This window comes from Gobius niger (genome assembly GCF_951799975.1).
Source record: "Gobius niger genome assembly, contig: SCAFFOLD_59, whole genome shotgun sequence".
NCBI classification, from domain to species: Eukaryota; Metazoa; Chordata; class Actinopteri; order Gobiiformes; family Gobiidae; genus Gobius; species Gobius niger.
In genome coordinates, this window is record NW_027639207.1 from 155,319 (window position 1) to 173,302 (window position 17,984).

The window sequence follows — 17,984 nt, forward strand, 5'->3', positions numbered from 1 at the left end:
TACTATTACTGATACTATTACTGATACTATTACTGATACTTTTACTATTACTGATACTTTTACTGATACTATTACTGATACTATTACTGATACTTTTACTATTACTGATACTTTTACTGATACTATTACTGATACTATTACTGATAATATTACTATTACTGATACTATTACTGATAATATTACTATTACTGATACTATTACTGATAATATTACTGATACTTTTACTATTACTGATACTTTTACTGATACTATTACTGATACTATTACTGATACTATTACTGATAATATTACTATTACTGATACTATTACTGATACTATTACTGATACTATTACTGATAATATTACTGATACTATTACTATTACTGATACTATTACTGATACTATTACTATTACTGATACTTTTACTGATACTATTACTGATACTATTACTGATACTATTACTGATACTATTACTATTACTGATACTATTACTGATACTATTACTATTACTGATACTATTACTGATACTATTACTGATACTATTACTGATACTATTACTATTACTGATACTATTACTGATACTATTACTCAAATCATGTCAAAAGCAGACCAATAATCTCACATAGAAATGTTTTATTTTCAAAATATACTATATCTTCCTCTCCCTCACTCGTCATCATCTTACGTGAGTAGAAGTAAAAAGTACTGTATAAAAACTAAGAAGTACAATGACGTCTACCTGATGATTATAATAAATACAAATGGACTAAATTCGTCTTAGTTTCAGGCTCAAACTGGACTAAAAATGAAGAGAATTATTTCACTAAAACTAATATATAAATAAATAAATGTTTGCGTCAGAATGAGCTCCAGAAAGCAAAAGTACCCGGATGTTACGTGCGTCACAGCGTCAGATTCTTCATCAGAGCTTTTACTGCGGAGCCGGAAGTGAGAGCTCGCTCTTTACTGTGAAAGTCCGGAGCGGAAGTGCGCGGTGACGTCACAGAGGAGACAGCGTCGCGAGGATGAGGTGCGTCAGTTTCTCCTGTTCCGTTTGTTTTATTTGTTTTTCCTCTGATTTAAACCTGGGATCGATTCTCTGAGTCTGGATCGATCCTGAGCGCGAGGTGCGGGCGCGTGCGGGAGAGAGAGAGGGAGAGGGGGGCTCTTCATCATCATCATCTTCATCATCTTCATCATCATTATCATCATCATCCCCCCCCCCCCCCCCCCCCTCTCCCGCCTCCCTCCTGTCACGTGCTGTTGTTGTTTACGTGTTTTCTTGTTTTCTTTTCTTCCACATCAGACGCTCCGTTACCTTACGTCACAACAACAATAACGGAGCGCTCTGATTGGCGGAGGCTGTTTCCGGTGAAGGGCGTGGTTTGCTTTATTTTCTTTGGATTCTCTGGATGTGGAGTTTTCCCTGTTTAACCCCTTAACCCCCACCTGAACCTTCCTCTCCTGTTCAGCTTTACCCAAATCTACGGCGTTTACAGCGACAGGCCAGAGCGACGCTTTATTGTGTCTCTGTTGTCGCTTTTCCGTCGTGTTATTGTCGCTCTTGTTTTGTTCTGACGTCGTGTTTTCATCCTCGTTTCTGTCGCTGTTTTCCAGAAGCTTTTAGATTTGGGTAAAGTCGAACCGGAGAAAATGTGCTCGGTCAAAGTGGTTAAGAAAGACTTGGGAAAATATTAGGTTAAAAGAATGAGTAAAACTCCTCTGCTTAAAGATGGATCAGGAGTTATGTCAGTCTGTGTGTTTTAGTATCAGGAGATCAGACTGTGGGTTCCTCAGGGCTGCTGCCTCGGCCCACTGCTCTTCTCTGTCCTTACAAATCATCTATGTTATCGGGACCGTGAGGAGCCCTGACCCTGGTCTGGCCTCAGTCTCTGCTCTGTCCCTCAGGTTTCTGCTCCTGCTGGTCCTGGTCCTGGTCTGGTCTCAGTCTCTAAAGTCTCTGCTCTGTCCCTCAGGTCTCTGCTCCTGCCGCTCCTGCTGGTCCTGGCCCTGGTCTGCCCCTGGTCTCGGTCTCTAAAGTCTCTGCTCTGTCCCTCAGGTTTCTGCTCCTGCTGGTCCTGGTCCTGGTCTGGTCTCAGTCTCTAAAGTCTCTGCTCTGTCCCTCAGGTCTCTACTCCCGCCGCTCCTGCCGCTCCTGCTGGTCCTGGCCCTGGTCTGGTCCCGGTCTCAGTCTCTGCTCTGTCCCTCAGGTTTCTGCTCCTGCCGCTCCTGCTGCTCCTGGCCCTGGTCTGCCCTTGGTCCCGGTCTCAGTCTCTGAAGTCTCTGCTCTGTCCCTCAGGTCTCTGCTCCTGCTGGTCCTGCCCCTGGTCCCGGTCTCAGTCTCTGAAGTCTCTGCTCTGTCCCTCAGGTCTCTGCTCCTGCCGCTCCTGCCGCTCCTGCTGGTCCTGCTCCTGGTCTGCCCCTGGTCCCGGTCTCAGTCTCTGCTCTGTCCCTCAGGTCTCTACTCCTGCCGCTCCTGCTGGTCCTGCTCCTGGTCCTGCCCCTGGTCCTGGTCTCAGTCTCTAAAGTCTCTGCTCTGTCCCTCAGGTTTCTGCTCCTGCCGCTCCTGCTGGTCCTGGCCCTGGTCTGCCCCTGGTCCCGGTCTCAGTCCTGGTCTCAGTCTCTAAAGTCTCTGCTCTGTCCCTCAGGTCTCTGCTCCTGCCGCTCCTGCTGGTCTGCCCCTGGTCCCGGTCTCAGTCCTGGTCTCAGTCCTGGTCTCAGTCCTGGTCTCAGTCTCTAAAGTCTCTGCTCTGTCCCTCAGGTCTCTGCTCCTGCCGCTCCTGCTGGTCTGCCCCTGGTCCCGGTCTCAGTCCTGGTCTCAGTCTCTAAAGTCTCTGCTCTGTCCCTCAGGTCTCTACTCCTGCCGCTCCTGCCGCTCCTGCTGGTCCTGGCCCTAGTCTGCCCCTGGTCCCGGTCTCAGTCCTGGTCTCAGTCCCTGAAGTCTCTGCTCTGTCCCTCAGGTCTCTGCTCCTGCCGCTCCTGCTGGTCCTGCTCCTGGTCTGCCCCTGGTCCCGGGCTCAGTCCCTGCCGGGTCCGGAGGTCCTGGACTGCTCCCGGCGCTGGTCGGACTTCGGGATCCGTTTGTTCCGAGCGGCGTCGTCTCAGTCGGACCAAAACCTGGTCCTGAGTCCGAGCGGAGCCGCCCTGAGTCTGAGCTCAGTCCTGGAGCGAAGCGCGGGAACCGGGAGGGAACAACTGCAGAGGCTGCTGGGAACTGCAGGTACTACTACTACTACTACTACTGTAGTACTACTGTAATACAACTGTAATACAGCTGCAGAGGCTGCTGGGAACTGCAGGTACTACTACTACTACTACTACTACTACTGTAGTACTACTGCAGAGGCTGCTGGGAACTGCAGGTACTACTACTGCAATACTGCAGTACTACTACTACTACTACTACTACTACTACTACTGCAACTACTACTACTGCTACTACTACTACTGTAATACAGCTGCAGAGGCTGCTGGGAACTGCAGGTACTACTACTACTACTACTACTGTAGTACTACTGTAATACAGCTGCAGAGGCTGCTGGGAACTGCAGGTACTACTACTACTACTACTACTACTACTGTAGTACTACTGCAGAGGCTGCTGGGAACTGCAGGTACTACTACTGCAATACTGCAGTACTACTACTACTACTACTACTACTACTACTACTGCAACTACTACTACTGCTACTACTACTACTGTAATACAGCTGCAGAGGCTGCTGGGAACTGCAGGTACTACTACTACTACTACTACTGTAGTACTACTGTAATACAGCTGCAGAGGCTGCTGGGAACTGCAGGTACTACTACTGCAATACTGCAGTACTACTGTAATACTACTGTCATACAGCTGCAGAGGCTGCTGGGAACTGCAGGTACTACTACTACTACTACTACTACTACTACTACTACTACTACTACTACTACTACTACTGTAATACTACTGTAATACAGCTGCAGAGGCTGCTGGGAACTGCAGGTACTACTACTACTACTACTACTACTACTACTACTACTACTACTACTGTAGTACTACTGTCATACAGCTGCAGAGGCTGCTGGGAACTGCAGGTACTACTACTACTACTACTACTACTGTAGTACTACTGTCATACAGCTGCAGAGGCTGCTGGGAACTGCAGGTACTACTACTACTACTACTACTACTACTACTACTACTACTACTACTGTAATACTACTGTAATACAGCTGCAGAGGCTGCTGGGAACTGCAGGTACTACTACTACTACTACTACTACTACTGTAATACAACTGCAGAGGCTGCTGGGAACTGCAGGTACTACTACTGCAATACTGCAGTACTACTACTACTACTACTACTACTACTACTACTGCAACTACTACTACTGCTACTACTACTACTGTAATACAGCTGCAGAGGCTGCTGGGAACTGCAGGTACTACTACTACTACTACTACTACTACTGTAGTACTACTGTAATACAGCTGCAGAGGCTGCTGGGAACTGCAGGTACTACTACTGCAATACTGCAGTACTACTGTAATACTACTGTCATACAGCTGCAGAGGCTGCTGGGAACTGCAGGTACTACTACTACTACTACTACTACTACTACTACTACTACTACTACTACTACTACTACTACTACTACTGTAATACTACTGTAATACAGCTGCAGAGGCTGCTGGGAACTGCAGGTACTACTACTACTACTACTACTACTACTACTACTACTACTACTACTGTAATACTACTGTAATACAGCTGCAGAGGCTGCTGGGAACTGCAGGTACTACTACTACTACTACTACTACTACTACTGTAGTACTACTGTAATACAACTGCAGAGGCTGCTGGGAACTGCAGGTACTACTACTGCAATACTGCAGTACTACTGTAATACTACTGTAATACAACTGCAGAGGCTGCTGGGAACTGCAGGTACTACTACTGCAATACTGCAGTACTACTGTAATACTACTGTACTACTACTGCAATACTGCAGTACTACTGTAATACTACTGTAATACAACTACAGAGGCTGCTGGGAACTGCAGGTAAATACTACTGCAATACTGCAGTACTACTACTACTACTACTACTGTAATACAGCTGCAGAGGCTGCTGGGAACTGCAGGTACTACTACTACTACTACTACTACTACTACTACTACTACTACTACTACTACTGTAGTACTACTGTAATACAGCTGCAGAGGCTGCTGGGTACTGCAGTAGTATTACAGTACTACTGCAGTATTACTGTGGTGGCCAGTCTTTGTTCATGTTTGGCAGAGGAGGTTGTAACTCTTATAAAGTCCAGTTTGCCGTTCAGACTGTATTTGTTCTCCGTGGTTCACCACAAAGTGGGTTTTCTTTCATTTAGTTTGTTACAAAACAGAGTCTCGTCCCCAAATACTGACCCACAAACTGCCCTCAGAGGAGCTGATCAGCTGCCTGATGAGGAGGGAGGTCAGAGGTCACAAAGAAAAAACAAAACATACCTCATTCCAAAACAAACAAACTGGCCCCAACATCCCGGCCCCTAATTGTTGCCGCAGAGCAAAACAATTACACATCTAGCTCACTAGGGGGAGCCAAAATCATCTCATTTATCATAATATTCCACACTTCAACGTATTTACAGGTCAACCAGAAAACCCGGATTTATTAGGCGACTTCTGTCTTGAAGTTATCAGTTCATCTGTGCTTCGTCTGCAGCTTCCATAAGCAGACACTACTTATTTACTGGTCGTTGCAGAACATTGGTCTCAGTCTGGACCATCACACTTCTCACAAGTCCTTGAGAGTCTGGAAAGGTTTGCGTTACCCGACCCACCAGCCATGAATGTCTTGGTGCTGTTTCATCCATGATAATGACGAGGTCTCCAGTCTGAAGGTTATTTCTAACGTGATGCCATTTTACTCTTTGCTGCTTTAAGGGGAGGTTTTCTTTTGTCCATCTTGACCAGAACAGCGAGATACTGTGCTTGTTTCCACCTCCTTCTTGAATACATGTCTTCCTCCAGGTGATATTGTGTGTTTTGTTTTGAGGTGAAGGAGATGGTTGGTTGGTTGGGTCACTTATTGGCCGATCGTTCAATATAGCCTCCACTTCAGTTAAGTTTGCAGCGTCTCATCATCCATTAGCTGTTGTCTTAGGATTGATGTGAGATCCACCGGCATTGCAGACTTGTTTATGTGACCTCCTACTCGTAGAATGCCCTTATCAATGGTTGGATCCAGATTGTGGAGACAATGCTTTGAGCCCAACCGTCTTCCGGTTCTGAGAAGTTGCAGCTCTTGTCCAAAGTGTCTGCTTTGTTCAAACTGAACCAGGGCTCTTTCAGCCTCCTTTATGTCATCCACTGTTAGAGTATGTACTTTTGCATCACACTTCTTCATCATCCCCCTTCTGTACGTGTATCTTCTCCCTGAAGGTCGTCACATTTTTGTTTTTTTATTTGATGAAGTAGAGTTTTCCTTACTTTCAATATCCATGCAGCTGCTCTCAACAGTTTGTTCCAGGAGGAATAGTGGCTGATCAGTAAACATAGTGGATTTGTGTTATCCACTTGCAACGTGTTAACTGTTACAGTTTTCCTCACTTCTGGATCTTCTACTGCTACTTCCCCTGGATCTTGTGAGTCATCCTTGTTTTTTCCCAGGAAAGGTGGACCTTCCAGCCATTTAGACTTGAGGAATGACTCCACATACAGCCCGCGTGTTCCATCATCTGCCGGGTTTTCTTTGGAGTTCATGTGTCTCCATTGCCTTGTGTTGGACAGGTCATGGATTACAGCCACTCGGTTGGATACAAACGTATGAAACCTCTTGGTCTGATTGTGGATGTACCTGAGTACTGTCATGCTGTCGGTCCAGAAGGTTGATTCTGTAGGTGGCATGTGCAGCTCTCTTTGTGTGGCTGCTGACAGCTCGAGTCTTGGTATTGTGATTTGTTTGATGGGAGCCACCCGTGCTTTTCCAAACACAAAAGCACCATGAATATCGTCTTGATGGTTTGTGTATCTAATGTAGCTTGCCGTGCCATAACCTGTTTCACTTGCATCACAGAAATGATGAAGCTCAGGGTCAAAATTGTCTGGCTTTAGACATCTTTTCACTTGAAATCCATTCAGCTGTTTGAGCTCTTCACACCATCTTTGCCAGGACTTTGAAAACTCATCCGGGATGATTTGATCCCACCCATATTTACATTTACAGAGTTCTTGGAGGATCTGTTTGGCTTTGAGCACAAATGGGGCAAGAAAACCTAGCGGGTCATACATTGAGCTGACAGTTGATAGGATAGCTCGTCTGGTTGCAGGACGGATTTTGAGGGTAACCTTGAAGGTAAATGTGTCATCTTTGAGCCTCCAACGTATTCCAAGTGCCCTTTCAACTGGATGTGGCTCCTTTGGACTGTCTTCATCCAGATCCAGCTCTTTGACCACAGCAGCGCGATGAGACTCAGGTTTCAAGCACTGCCTTACTGTCGCTGACCCATTTGTTTAGTGTGAAACCACCGTGCTTACAAGCGTCTCCCAGATCACTGCATAGCTCGACAGCCTGGCTCTCCGTTGGCACGGATTTGAGGCAATCATCAACATGAAAGTTGTGTTTAATGGTCTCAGTGATCACCTCATCATACTTGTCTTTATTGTCCTCCGCAGTTTGACGCAGGGCGAAATTGGCAATGCTTGGGGACGACACAGCGGCAAAAAGGTGCACTCTCATTGTGTGGATCACAGGCTCTTGTGTCACCCTCTGGCCACCAAAGAAACCTCAGTCTCTGTGGTCTTCATTTACAAAGACTTGATAAAACATAGCCTCAATGTCGGCCATAACAGCAACTTGTTCCTTTCGAAATCTTAGCAGGACTCCAATGAGCGTGTTTGTTAGGTCTGGACCCTGAAGAAGCTCTTTGTTTAGTGAAGCATCTTGATAAGAGCTTGTACAGTCAAATACAACTCTGAGTTTGAGTTTCTTCTTATGGTAAACACCATGATGGGGTATATACCAAACATGACCGTCATCTCTATTCAGCTGTTCATCAGGCACTTTTTCTGAGAATGTCTTGCATAAAGGCTGTGTATTCAGCAGCATAGCCAGAGTCCTTCATGAAGCGTCTTTTTAGACCTTGCAGGCGCTCTCTGGCCACTTTAATGTTGTTGGGCATGGACTTGTTTTCATTTCTGAGGGGCAGGGGCAAATAGTAGTGGCCATCTTTGAGAGTTACTTTGCTTGTTGCTATTGACATGAACATTTTGTCCTCCACAGACATCTCATTTTTCTCCTCAGATCTGTTTTCGCAGAAGTCTTGGTTATACTGTTTTATGAGAAGATCTTCCAGCTCCACCACAGAGATCCTGTTGCTTGACACTGCTATTGTCCCAGTGTTTTCTACTGTGGTTTGGCCTTGTTTTTGTGGTCCGCTCACCACCCGGCCCAGGAGCGTCTTTACTGCATATGGCCCATTGTTTTCACTGTGAAGGACATGCCATGGCTCCTGAGATCCGCTCTTGAGATGATGTTGTCTTTAGATACCGGGATCTTGTTTTCAGTGTAAACTTTTCCAATCTCAAGTCCAGGCACCTCATATGTTCGTGTGGGATTTTGTTTTCCCATTGTCTGCAATAGTATTGTTGTTTTACGTCCTTTTGCGTGTAGGCGGTTCATGAGACTGTTTGTGCAGAAGGATGCAGTACTGCCTGGATCGAGGAACGCGTAAGTACATAAGTATTTGGTACTCTGTCTGTGCAGTCCTTCCCGGCCCCGGTCGCATCTCCAGCTGAGACAATGGCATTGCTTATTGGGGTTTCTGGTGGGTTTTTAGTTTTGTTTTCCCGGTTCTGTAGGTCTGTATGATTCATGTGCAGAACAGCTGGATGTCTTTTTTGACATACATTACACGTTGACCTCTTTTTACAATATTTGCTCATATGAACTTTTATTAAGCATCCAAAACAAAAGCCATTCGACTTGAAAAACTCTTTTGTCATGGTCTTGTGAGTTTAACTGCGGACATTCATTCAGTACATGCTTTCCATGACAAAAATCACAATCGGCATTGGCACCACTAGAGGGCAGTGTTCGAGCATTTTGCTACTGCAATCTATTATAGAAAACGCAGAAAACGCAATCTCAATGGCCGCCTGGGCGCCGCCATGTTTATTTCCCATACCGACTTTGAAGCTAAGCAGGGAAGTGCTTGGTTAGGACTGGGATGGGAGACCGTTTGGGAACACCAGGAAGCCTGGCGACAGTAGTGAGTGTGTGCGTGGTTGGTGGTGCTGCCGTCCGAGGACAACCCGGCGTCACAAAAACGCGAGTGCACGAGATCGGACTGCCGTGCGTGTGCGCGCATCCTAACATGGCGATGTGTGCGTGTGTGTGCGTGTGTATGTGTGCGCGCGCATCCAAACCGGGCGGTGTGTGTCATCGTCACTCACCCTAAACTGCAGCTGCAGACGCTCCGCACAGGTACAGTTACATCCTCCAAAACACATCTGCGTGTCTTTGTTTCACTCTCTCCTGCAGTGACCGAGGCTGTGGTTCATTATAGATCCAGGCAGTATTCCGTCTCTAAAGCTTTGTCTCCGAAAAACACGCAAAACATTGCCCAAAAGCCTCTAATCAAACGCGCTGCTCCGACTGATTTATCCTCCGTGTGAGTAAAAGCGAAAATGAAACTAACACTTAACGAGCGCATGGCCTGCACTGCGTAGTTTTTTTCCTTTTTTTTCTTTGCTGCTGGACCATTTGTTTTCTATTTTGCTTTCATGTATTGTGAGCCCAGAGGTACATTTGATTCTAAAGCAGCTTGGAAAGCATTGCCAATTTTATTGTAAGGTTATAAATACTGTCTAACAACGATCATTTGGCTATTTCAGTTCAAAACCTACTTATTTTTTTTTTTATTGTACACTACCGTGATGCACCAAACCACGGGTCCTGCACCGTGAACCAAACCGTTAGAGCTGAACCCCTAATATTTATCCATAATTATCCCACTGTCTCTTGAATTCTATTGAGTTTAGCGAAAATATTGTCGATGTAGTTTATAAGAGAGGAGCACGGGTGCATCAAACACTCCAATTGCAGTTTGTTTGAAATTGTTTTTTGCATTCATTCTTTTACTCATTTGTAGTGGCCATAGTTTTTGGAATGGGTTGGGAACCACTGGTCTACAGCTGAACTGTGTGACGGGTTGGACATTTCTTTGTAATAACTCACAATCTCACAATATCAATATCAAATGCGAGACCCGGCCTTCGGCCTCGCTAGTACTCGCTAGTACTACTGCAGAGGCTGCTGGGTACTGCAGGTAAATACTACTGTAATACTACTGTAGTACTACTACAATACTACTGTAATACAACTGTAAATCCTACTGCAGTACTCCTGCAGCAGGACCTTGTACTCGGTTTGGTTTGAGCCTCTGGTCATAAATTATACACGACTTTGAACCAAAAGTTTCAGCACTTTTATCCATATTTTCCCCGTTTCAGCCGATCTTTCCCGTATTATTTCCCTTTTTCCAGTTTTTAAAGTGTTTCTCCGTCGGCTGAGTCTGAATCTCGTGTTTTGTTTAGTGTGTTTCCGGTTTGTGTTCCAGAGCCGGAGGTTTGTTTCTTTAAAGTGTCTGGTTTGTGTTCCAGAGCCGGAGGTTTGTTTCTTTAAAGTGTCTCTGGTTTGTGTTCCAGAGCCGGAGGTTTGTTTCTTTAAAGTGTGTCTGGTTTGTGTTCCAGAGCCGGAGGTTTGTTTCTTTAAAGTGTGTCTGGTTTGTGTTCCAGAGCCGGTGTCCGGGCTCCGGGCCGCTGTGGGCGAGGCCTCCATGGGGGGCGTGGCCTGGTTCGTGGCGCAGGGGGCGGAGCCTGATGATGCGTACAGGAAGAGCCTGGAGCAGGACTTCGGGGCCGACGTTCGAGCCGTGGACTTCGGCTCCAGACCCGACGCCCTGGACTCGATCCAGCGCTGGGTCCTGGAGCAAACCCAGGACCGGGTCACGATCCGGGATCTGGAGCTCGGAGCCGACCCCCAGCTGCTGCTCACGTCCGCGCTCAGCCTGCAGGGTAAGGTACTCACAGGTACTCAGGTACTCACACAGGTACTCACACAGGTACTCACACTCACAGAGGTACTCACACAGGTACTCACAGAGGTACTCACATGTACTCACAGAGGTACTCACATGTACTCACAGAGGTACTCACAGAGGTACTCACACAGGTACTCACACAGGTACTCACAGAGGTACTCACAGAGGTACTCACACAGGTACTCACACAGGTACTCACACAGGTACTCACAGGTTAGGTATCCACGTGGAGCACAGAAGGCCCTGTCATCCAAATATGGTCATTCCCCTGTGGGAGGAGCACAAATATACACAGGACTAAACAACCTCTCAGGATCTGGTGTGTGGAGCACCTCAGGGGTCCTTTTTGGGTCCCGTCTTATTCTGGTTATATTTGATCCCCGACTGAACCGAGCACATTTTCTCCAGCTTTACCCCAATCCAAAAGCTTCTGGAGAAAAGCTGTGAAGATAGCGACAAAACTGAGACAAAAACAATGATGGAAATGTGACAAAAAAAGTGAGAAAAAATGACAAAAAAAAATGGACAAAAAATTACAAAAAATGTGACAAAAAAATTACAAAAAAAACCCAAAAAATGACTAAAAAATGACAAAAAAAGACAAAAAATGTGACAAAAAAAGACGAAAAAATGTGACAAAAAATGCAAAAAAAGACCAAAAAAATTACTAAAAAATTACTAAAATATGACGACAAAAAAGTGACGAAAAAACTCCCAAAAATGACTAAAATATGACAAAAAAGCCAGAAAATGTGACAAAAAATGGTAAAAAAAAAAGACAAAAAATTTGACCAAAAAAATGTAAGAAAAATGTGACAACAAAGTGACGAAAAAGTGACAAAAAAAGACAAAAAATGACCAAAAAATGACAAAAAAAGACAAAAAAATGACAAAAAAGTTACAAAAATTAGTTGAAAAAACAAAAGAAAAAAAAAGATCCAAAAAAAGATGGAAAAAAATCTGATGACTTTCCTCAGAAAAAGCTCCATTTAGATGAGTTTTGTAGATCTTTCAAATGAGGTCTCTCCTACAGGATTTGGGTAAAGCTGAATTGGAGAAAAGGCTCTCGCTTCAGGCGGGAGTTCAGAGGTTAAACTCAGGAACATCCATGAACTCAGGACAGTTTATTTGTAGAGCACAATTCAAACACAAGGCAGTTCAAAGACTTGAATTGAGCCGAGCTGATTTAAAGGATCTGTATCTGCTATTTTAGCCATTCCAAAGTTAAGTATAGGCATTTATATGATATATTGTACCTCTACCACTATGGAGCCTCATTTTTGTGATAAATATAAGTGTTTTCTGGAGGTATTTTTCAAACCCGGAAGACACAACGCTTCGATTCAGTAACTCCGCCCCCTCTCTCAGTTAACTCCGCCCCCTCTCTCCGCACATACTTTACCGTAATATAAATAAACAGCAATAAGTGAATATGCTTCACGATGCAGTTATACGGAGTTGACATCTGCAACACAGCTTCATAAATGGCTAACACACACAAGCTAACATGCTAACACACATGCTAGTATGCTAACACACATGCTAATATGCTAACACACATGCTAATATGCTAACACACAAGCTAATATGCTAACACACATGCTAATATGCTAACACACATGCTAATATGCTAACACACAAGCTAATATGCTAACACACAAGCTAATATGCTAACACACAAGCTAATATGCTAACACACAAGCTAATATGCTAACACACATGCTAATATGCTAACACACAAGCTAATATGCTAACACACAAGCTAATATGCTAACACACATGCTAATATGCTAACACACATGCTAATATGCTAACACACATGCTAGTATGCTAACACACATGCTAATATGCTAACACACATGCTAATATGCTAACACACAAGCTAATATGCTAACACACAAGCTAATATGCTAACACACATGCGAATATGCTAACACACATGCTAATATGCTAACACACAAGCTAACACACATGCTAATATGCTAACACACAAGCTAATATGCTAACACACACATGCTAATATGCTAACACACAAGCTAATATGCTAACACACAAGCTAATATGCTAACACACAAGCTAATATGCTAACACACATGCTAATATGCTAACACACAAGCTAATATGCTAACACACAAGCTAATATGCTAACACACATGCTAATATGCTAACACACATGCTAATATGCTAACACACATGCTAATATGCTAACACACAAGCTAATATGCTAACACACAAGCTAATATGCTAACACACATGCGAATATGCTAACACACATGCTAATATGCTAACACACAAGCTAACACACATGCTAATATGCTAACACACAAGCTAATATGCTAACACACACATGCTAATATGCTAACACACAAGCTAATATGCTAACACACAAGCTAATATGCTAACACACAAGCTAATATGCTAACACACAAGCTAACACACGTTTGGACTGACTCACCGCTCTGGTCCATCGCTGTTTACATTATGGGACTCGCGTTGGTTATAAAAGTTAATCCACTTTGATTCAGGTGAAGCTTCACAAACATCCATCAGAGACAGTCACAGAAAAACACTAGTTTGGTGAAAGTCGCTGAATCCCGGAGAAAAGAACAACTTCAAGTTCATTCTTTTTTCTATCATTTGTTTGTGTTTTTCTCACGTTTTTGTCGCCTTTTCATCACATTTTTTGTCACTTTTTGTTGCTTTTCCGGCACATTTTTGTTTTGTTTTCATCCCCTTTTTCTCGCTATTTTGATGCTTTTCTTTTTAGCTTTTAGATTTGGGTAAAGCTCGGTTAAGGCGGGACCGGTGGCCCCTCTGTGCTCTTCCAGAATACAGGACATATGGCCAGTCCGCCCCTGGTTTAGACTCTTCTCTGAACCTCGGCCTCAGGTCCAGGTCCTGAACTCGGCCTCAGGTCCTGAACCTCGGCCTCAGGGTCTTTGTGGTGTTGTGATGTTAGACCTTTCTCCCGTGTGTTCCAGCCCGGTTCTCCTGTAACGCTTCGCTCAGACTTTACCTCCGTGTGTTCCAGCCCGGTTCTCCGTGCCCTTTAACGCCTCAGACTTTACCTCCGTGTGTTCCAGCCCGGTTCTCCGTGCCCTTTAACGCCTCGCTCACGGCCCCGGAGCGGTTCTTCGTGGACCGGTACCGCACGGTGATGGTTCCCATGATGACGACCTCGGGCCGGTTCTTCTTGGCCTACGACCGGACCCTGAAGACCGGGATCCTGCGCCTGGGCCTGGACCGGGGCCGGGCGGCGCTGCTGCTGCTGCCGGACGACGGCGTCCACCTGAGCGGCCTGGAGGAGGCGCTGAGCCACGAGCAGATCAGCGTGTGGACAAGGGCGCTCAGGAAGACGTGAGTAACATCTGTGTCAGGAACATGTGGAGCCGGGCGCTCAGGAAGACGTGAGTAACATCTGTGTCAGGAACATGTGGAGCCGGGCGCTCAGGAAGACGTGAGTAACATCTGTGTCAGGAACATGTGGAGCCGGGCGCTCAGGAAGACGTGAGTAACATCTGTGTTAGGAACATCTGGAACATCAGGACCCGGGCGCTCAGGAAGACGTGAGTAACATCTGTGTTAGGAACATCTGGAACATCAGGACCCGGGCGCTCAGGAAGACGTGAGTAACATCTGTGTTAGGAACATCTGGAACATCAGGACCCGGGCGCTCAGGAAGACGTGAGTAACATCTGTGTCAGGAACATGTGGAGCCGGGCGCTCAGGAAGACGTGAGTAACATCTGTGTCAGGAACATGTGGAGCCGGGCGCTCAGGAAGACGTGAGTAACATCTGTGTCAGGAACATGTGGAGCCGGGCGCTCAGGAAGACGTGAGTAACATCTGTGTTAGGAACATCTGGAACATCAGGACCCGGGCGCTCAGGAAGACGTGAGTAACATCTGTGTTAGGAACATCTGGAACATCAGGACCCGGGCGCTCAGGAAGACGTGAGTAACATCTGTGTTAGGAACATCTGGAACATCAGGACCCGGGCGCTCAGGAAGACGTGAGTAACATCTGTGTTTAGACCAGGAACATCTGGACCCGGGCGCTCAAGACAACAACAAAAAAAGACAAAAAAGTGACGAAAAAAGACAAAAAATTACAAAAAAAGACAAAAAAGTGACGAAAAATGTGACGAAAAATTGACAAAAAAAGACAAAAAATTGACAAAAAAGTGAAGAAAAAAAATGTGACAAAAAAAGTGACGAAAAAAGTGACAAAAAAAATGACAAAAAAATGGAGACTCAAGAAGACGTGAGTAACATCTGTGTCAGGAACATCTGGACCCGAGCGCTCAAGAAGACGTGAGCTCAAACTAGAGTCATAATTTTCAAGTCTTTAACTGGTCGAGGATCATTTAAATGTGGTGGAAAAAATCTCCCAGTGAAAACAGGATTTTTTTCCAAAATAAATATAGTAAAAACCTCAAAATCCACTGTTCCAAATGATTCTGCAACTCATCGTTTCAATACATTTTAAAGCTCGTAATTAACTGAAAATGGTCATTTGTTGAGTTTGTAGCATTAGGAGCTCATATTTACTGAAATCAGAAGATATTTCAATCAAAAACATTTCACCAGAGGACCTTCTCTGAGCAGCTTCAACATCCTTAAATCCATTAAACGTGTGAGTTTTGGGACAGAAAGCTTGATTTCTCTGCAGGATGTTAGAATAACCTCAGAGCTGCTGTTTGGATGAAAACTCTTAATCTGATGTGTTTGTCTGGCAGAAACCGTCCTCATCGTGCCTTTATCTGCACAAACCCGAGTGTGATTAAAGTCAGTGATTCAAAAGCCTGAGACACAAAACCATCCATGAGTTTATTTGAATTGTTTTTGACCTTTTTGACTCTGAAATACAGTTTGCAGAATCATCATTTGGAACATGGTGTAAAAACAAACCTTAATGGAGCCGATCACAGGAACCGGATCCACCACGAGGGGAACCGGATGTTCTCATTTCCCTCTCGTGTTTTTGTCTCTTCGTTAAAAACACTCACTTCCTGTTTGTCATATTTGTCTGCCCTCTGATTGGTTAACGCCTGATCCCAGACTGAAGGGTCACGTCCCAAAGCAACAACTAAAGTTTAACAACGTTCAGAATAATTAGGCACAAAATTCCATTTGGTCGTTGTGATAAAACCGTTATATTGTGTGTGTCCTCCAGGGGGCGCTACCTGCACCAGCTCACACTACTTTATTATTGATGTGGTGCTGAAATACAGTGGTTGAACTGTGAGGAGTAACTGTAACTAAATACCTTCAAATAAGTATTTTAAATACGTGCTCTGAATACAAGTTACTCCCAATACTGCAGTTACATAAAACCTGTGAGTGCGTTTCAGGTGATGAAGTAGTTAGATATACAGTGTATGTTACGGGTCCGGTCTAGGGGGCAGACCCGCACCAGAAAAACCATCTGAAGAGATGGAAGAAATGATGAGACAAGAGGCAGTGAGTGTTGTTCGATGCAGCCTCGCTTCATGTATGAGGGAAGGCCGCAAACGTGTTGACAAGAAGGACCCCGCCTGGCGGTTCCGCTGCTTCCTCACTACATTGCCCCCTTGTGGCGCACCCCAATATTGCAATAACCTCAGAATCAAAGACTGACATTAATACATTGAATTATAAATCCCCGTGTTAACTGAAGTTCTACTAACTAAAAATACTCTGATTATAAAATAACATAAAAAATGTGACTGCACATTTTGTGTGCGTCACACATATGCGTATAAATATATATATTCGTATATTCATGTGTACATGTGTTTTTCAGGAGGAGATACTGAAGTAGTTAGTTATACTGTATATACGTATATGTGTATGAGGTTTTCAGGAGGTGATGATGATGAAGTGTTATAGATATACACGTACGCATATACTGTATATATATGTGTGAGTATATATATGTATATATATATATATACATATATATGTGTACATGTGTTTTTCAGGAGGTGATGATGATGAAGTGTTATAGATATACAGTGTATGTGTGTATGTATATATATATATATATATTTATATATATATGTGTACATGTGTTTTTCAGGAGGCTGGAGGTGCAGCTGCCGCGCTTCGCTCTGGAACAGTCGTCTGTCCTGAGGAACAGTCTGCAGCGGCTGCAGGTCACTCAGGTGTTCGCCGACAACTCACTGTCACAGGTGAGACTCCGCCCCTGACCACGCCCTCTCACACCTGAGGGGCGGGGCCAGGTGAGACTCCGCCCCCTCACACCTGAGGGGCGGGGCCAGGTGAGACTCCTCCCTGACCACGCCCTCTCACAGCTGAGGGGCGGGGCCAGGTGAGACTCCTCCCTGACCACGCCCTCTCACACCTGAGGGGCGGGGCCAGGTGAGACTCCGCCCCCTGACCACGCCCCCTCACACCTGAGGGGCGGGGCCAGGTGAGACTCCGCCCCCTGACCACGCCCCCTCACACCTGAGGGGCGGGGCCAGGTGAGACTCCGCCCCCTGACCACGCCCTCTCACACCTGAGGGGCGGGGCCAGGTGAGACTCCGCCCCCTGACCACGCCCTCTCACACCTGAGGGGCGGGGCCAGGTGAGACTCCGCCCCTGACCTGCCCTCTCACCCCTGAGGGGCGGGGCCAGTTTGTAATGTTCCGTCTCTTTAGGTCCTGAACGCCGCCGTGTTGATCGTCGACGAAACGGCGGCACAAGGGGGCGTGGCCAGCACCTTCAAGACCGCGCCCCCTCGGCTCACGGTGAATCGGCCGTTCCTATTGGCCGTCGTCCACGAGGCCACGGGAGCGCTGCAGCTGATTGGACGAATCGTCGACCCCACGGGGAAATGAACCGGAGACTTTACCCTTTTATACTTCACCGCTTTAGGCATCGAGTATACACATACTACTACTGCTAATACTACTACAGATACTACAAACACTACT

The 17,984-nt window shown here is 45.5% G+C and overlaps 1 protein-coding gene across 1 annotated transcript; it reads left to right on the forward strand.

Annotated features, from left to right (window-relative positions):
• Positions 1-1,004: 1,004 nt before the first annotated feature.
• LOC306982763 (alpha-1-antitrypsin homolog) lies at positions 1,005-17,941 on the forward strand (the record flags this gene model as incomplete). Its single annotated transcript, XM_079583220.1, has 11 exons — positions 1,005-1,009; positions 1,956-2,009; positions 2,107-2,226; positions 2,279-2,347; positions 2,437-2,563; positions 2,628-2,765; positions 2,830-3,199; positions 10,762-11,040; positions 14,150-14,423; positions 17,126-17,237; positions 17,709-17,941. The coding sequence occupies 11 exons, from the start codon at positions 1,005-1,007 to the stop codon at positions 17,886-17,888; spliced, it is 1,728 nt and encodes a 575-aa protein (XP_079439346.1). The 3' UTR covers positions 17,889-17,941.
• Between the last annotated feature and the right edge of the window lie 43 nt (positions 17,942-17,984).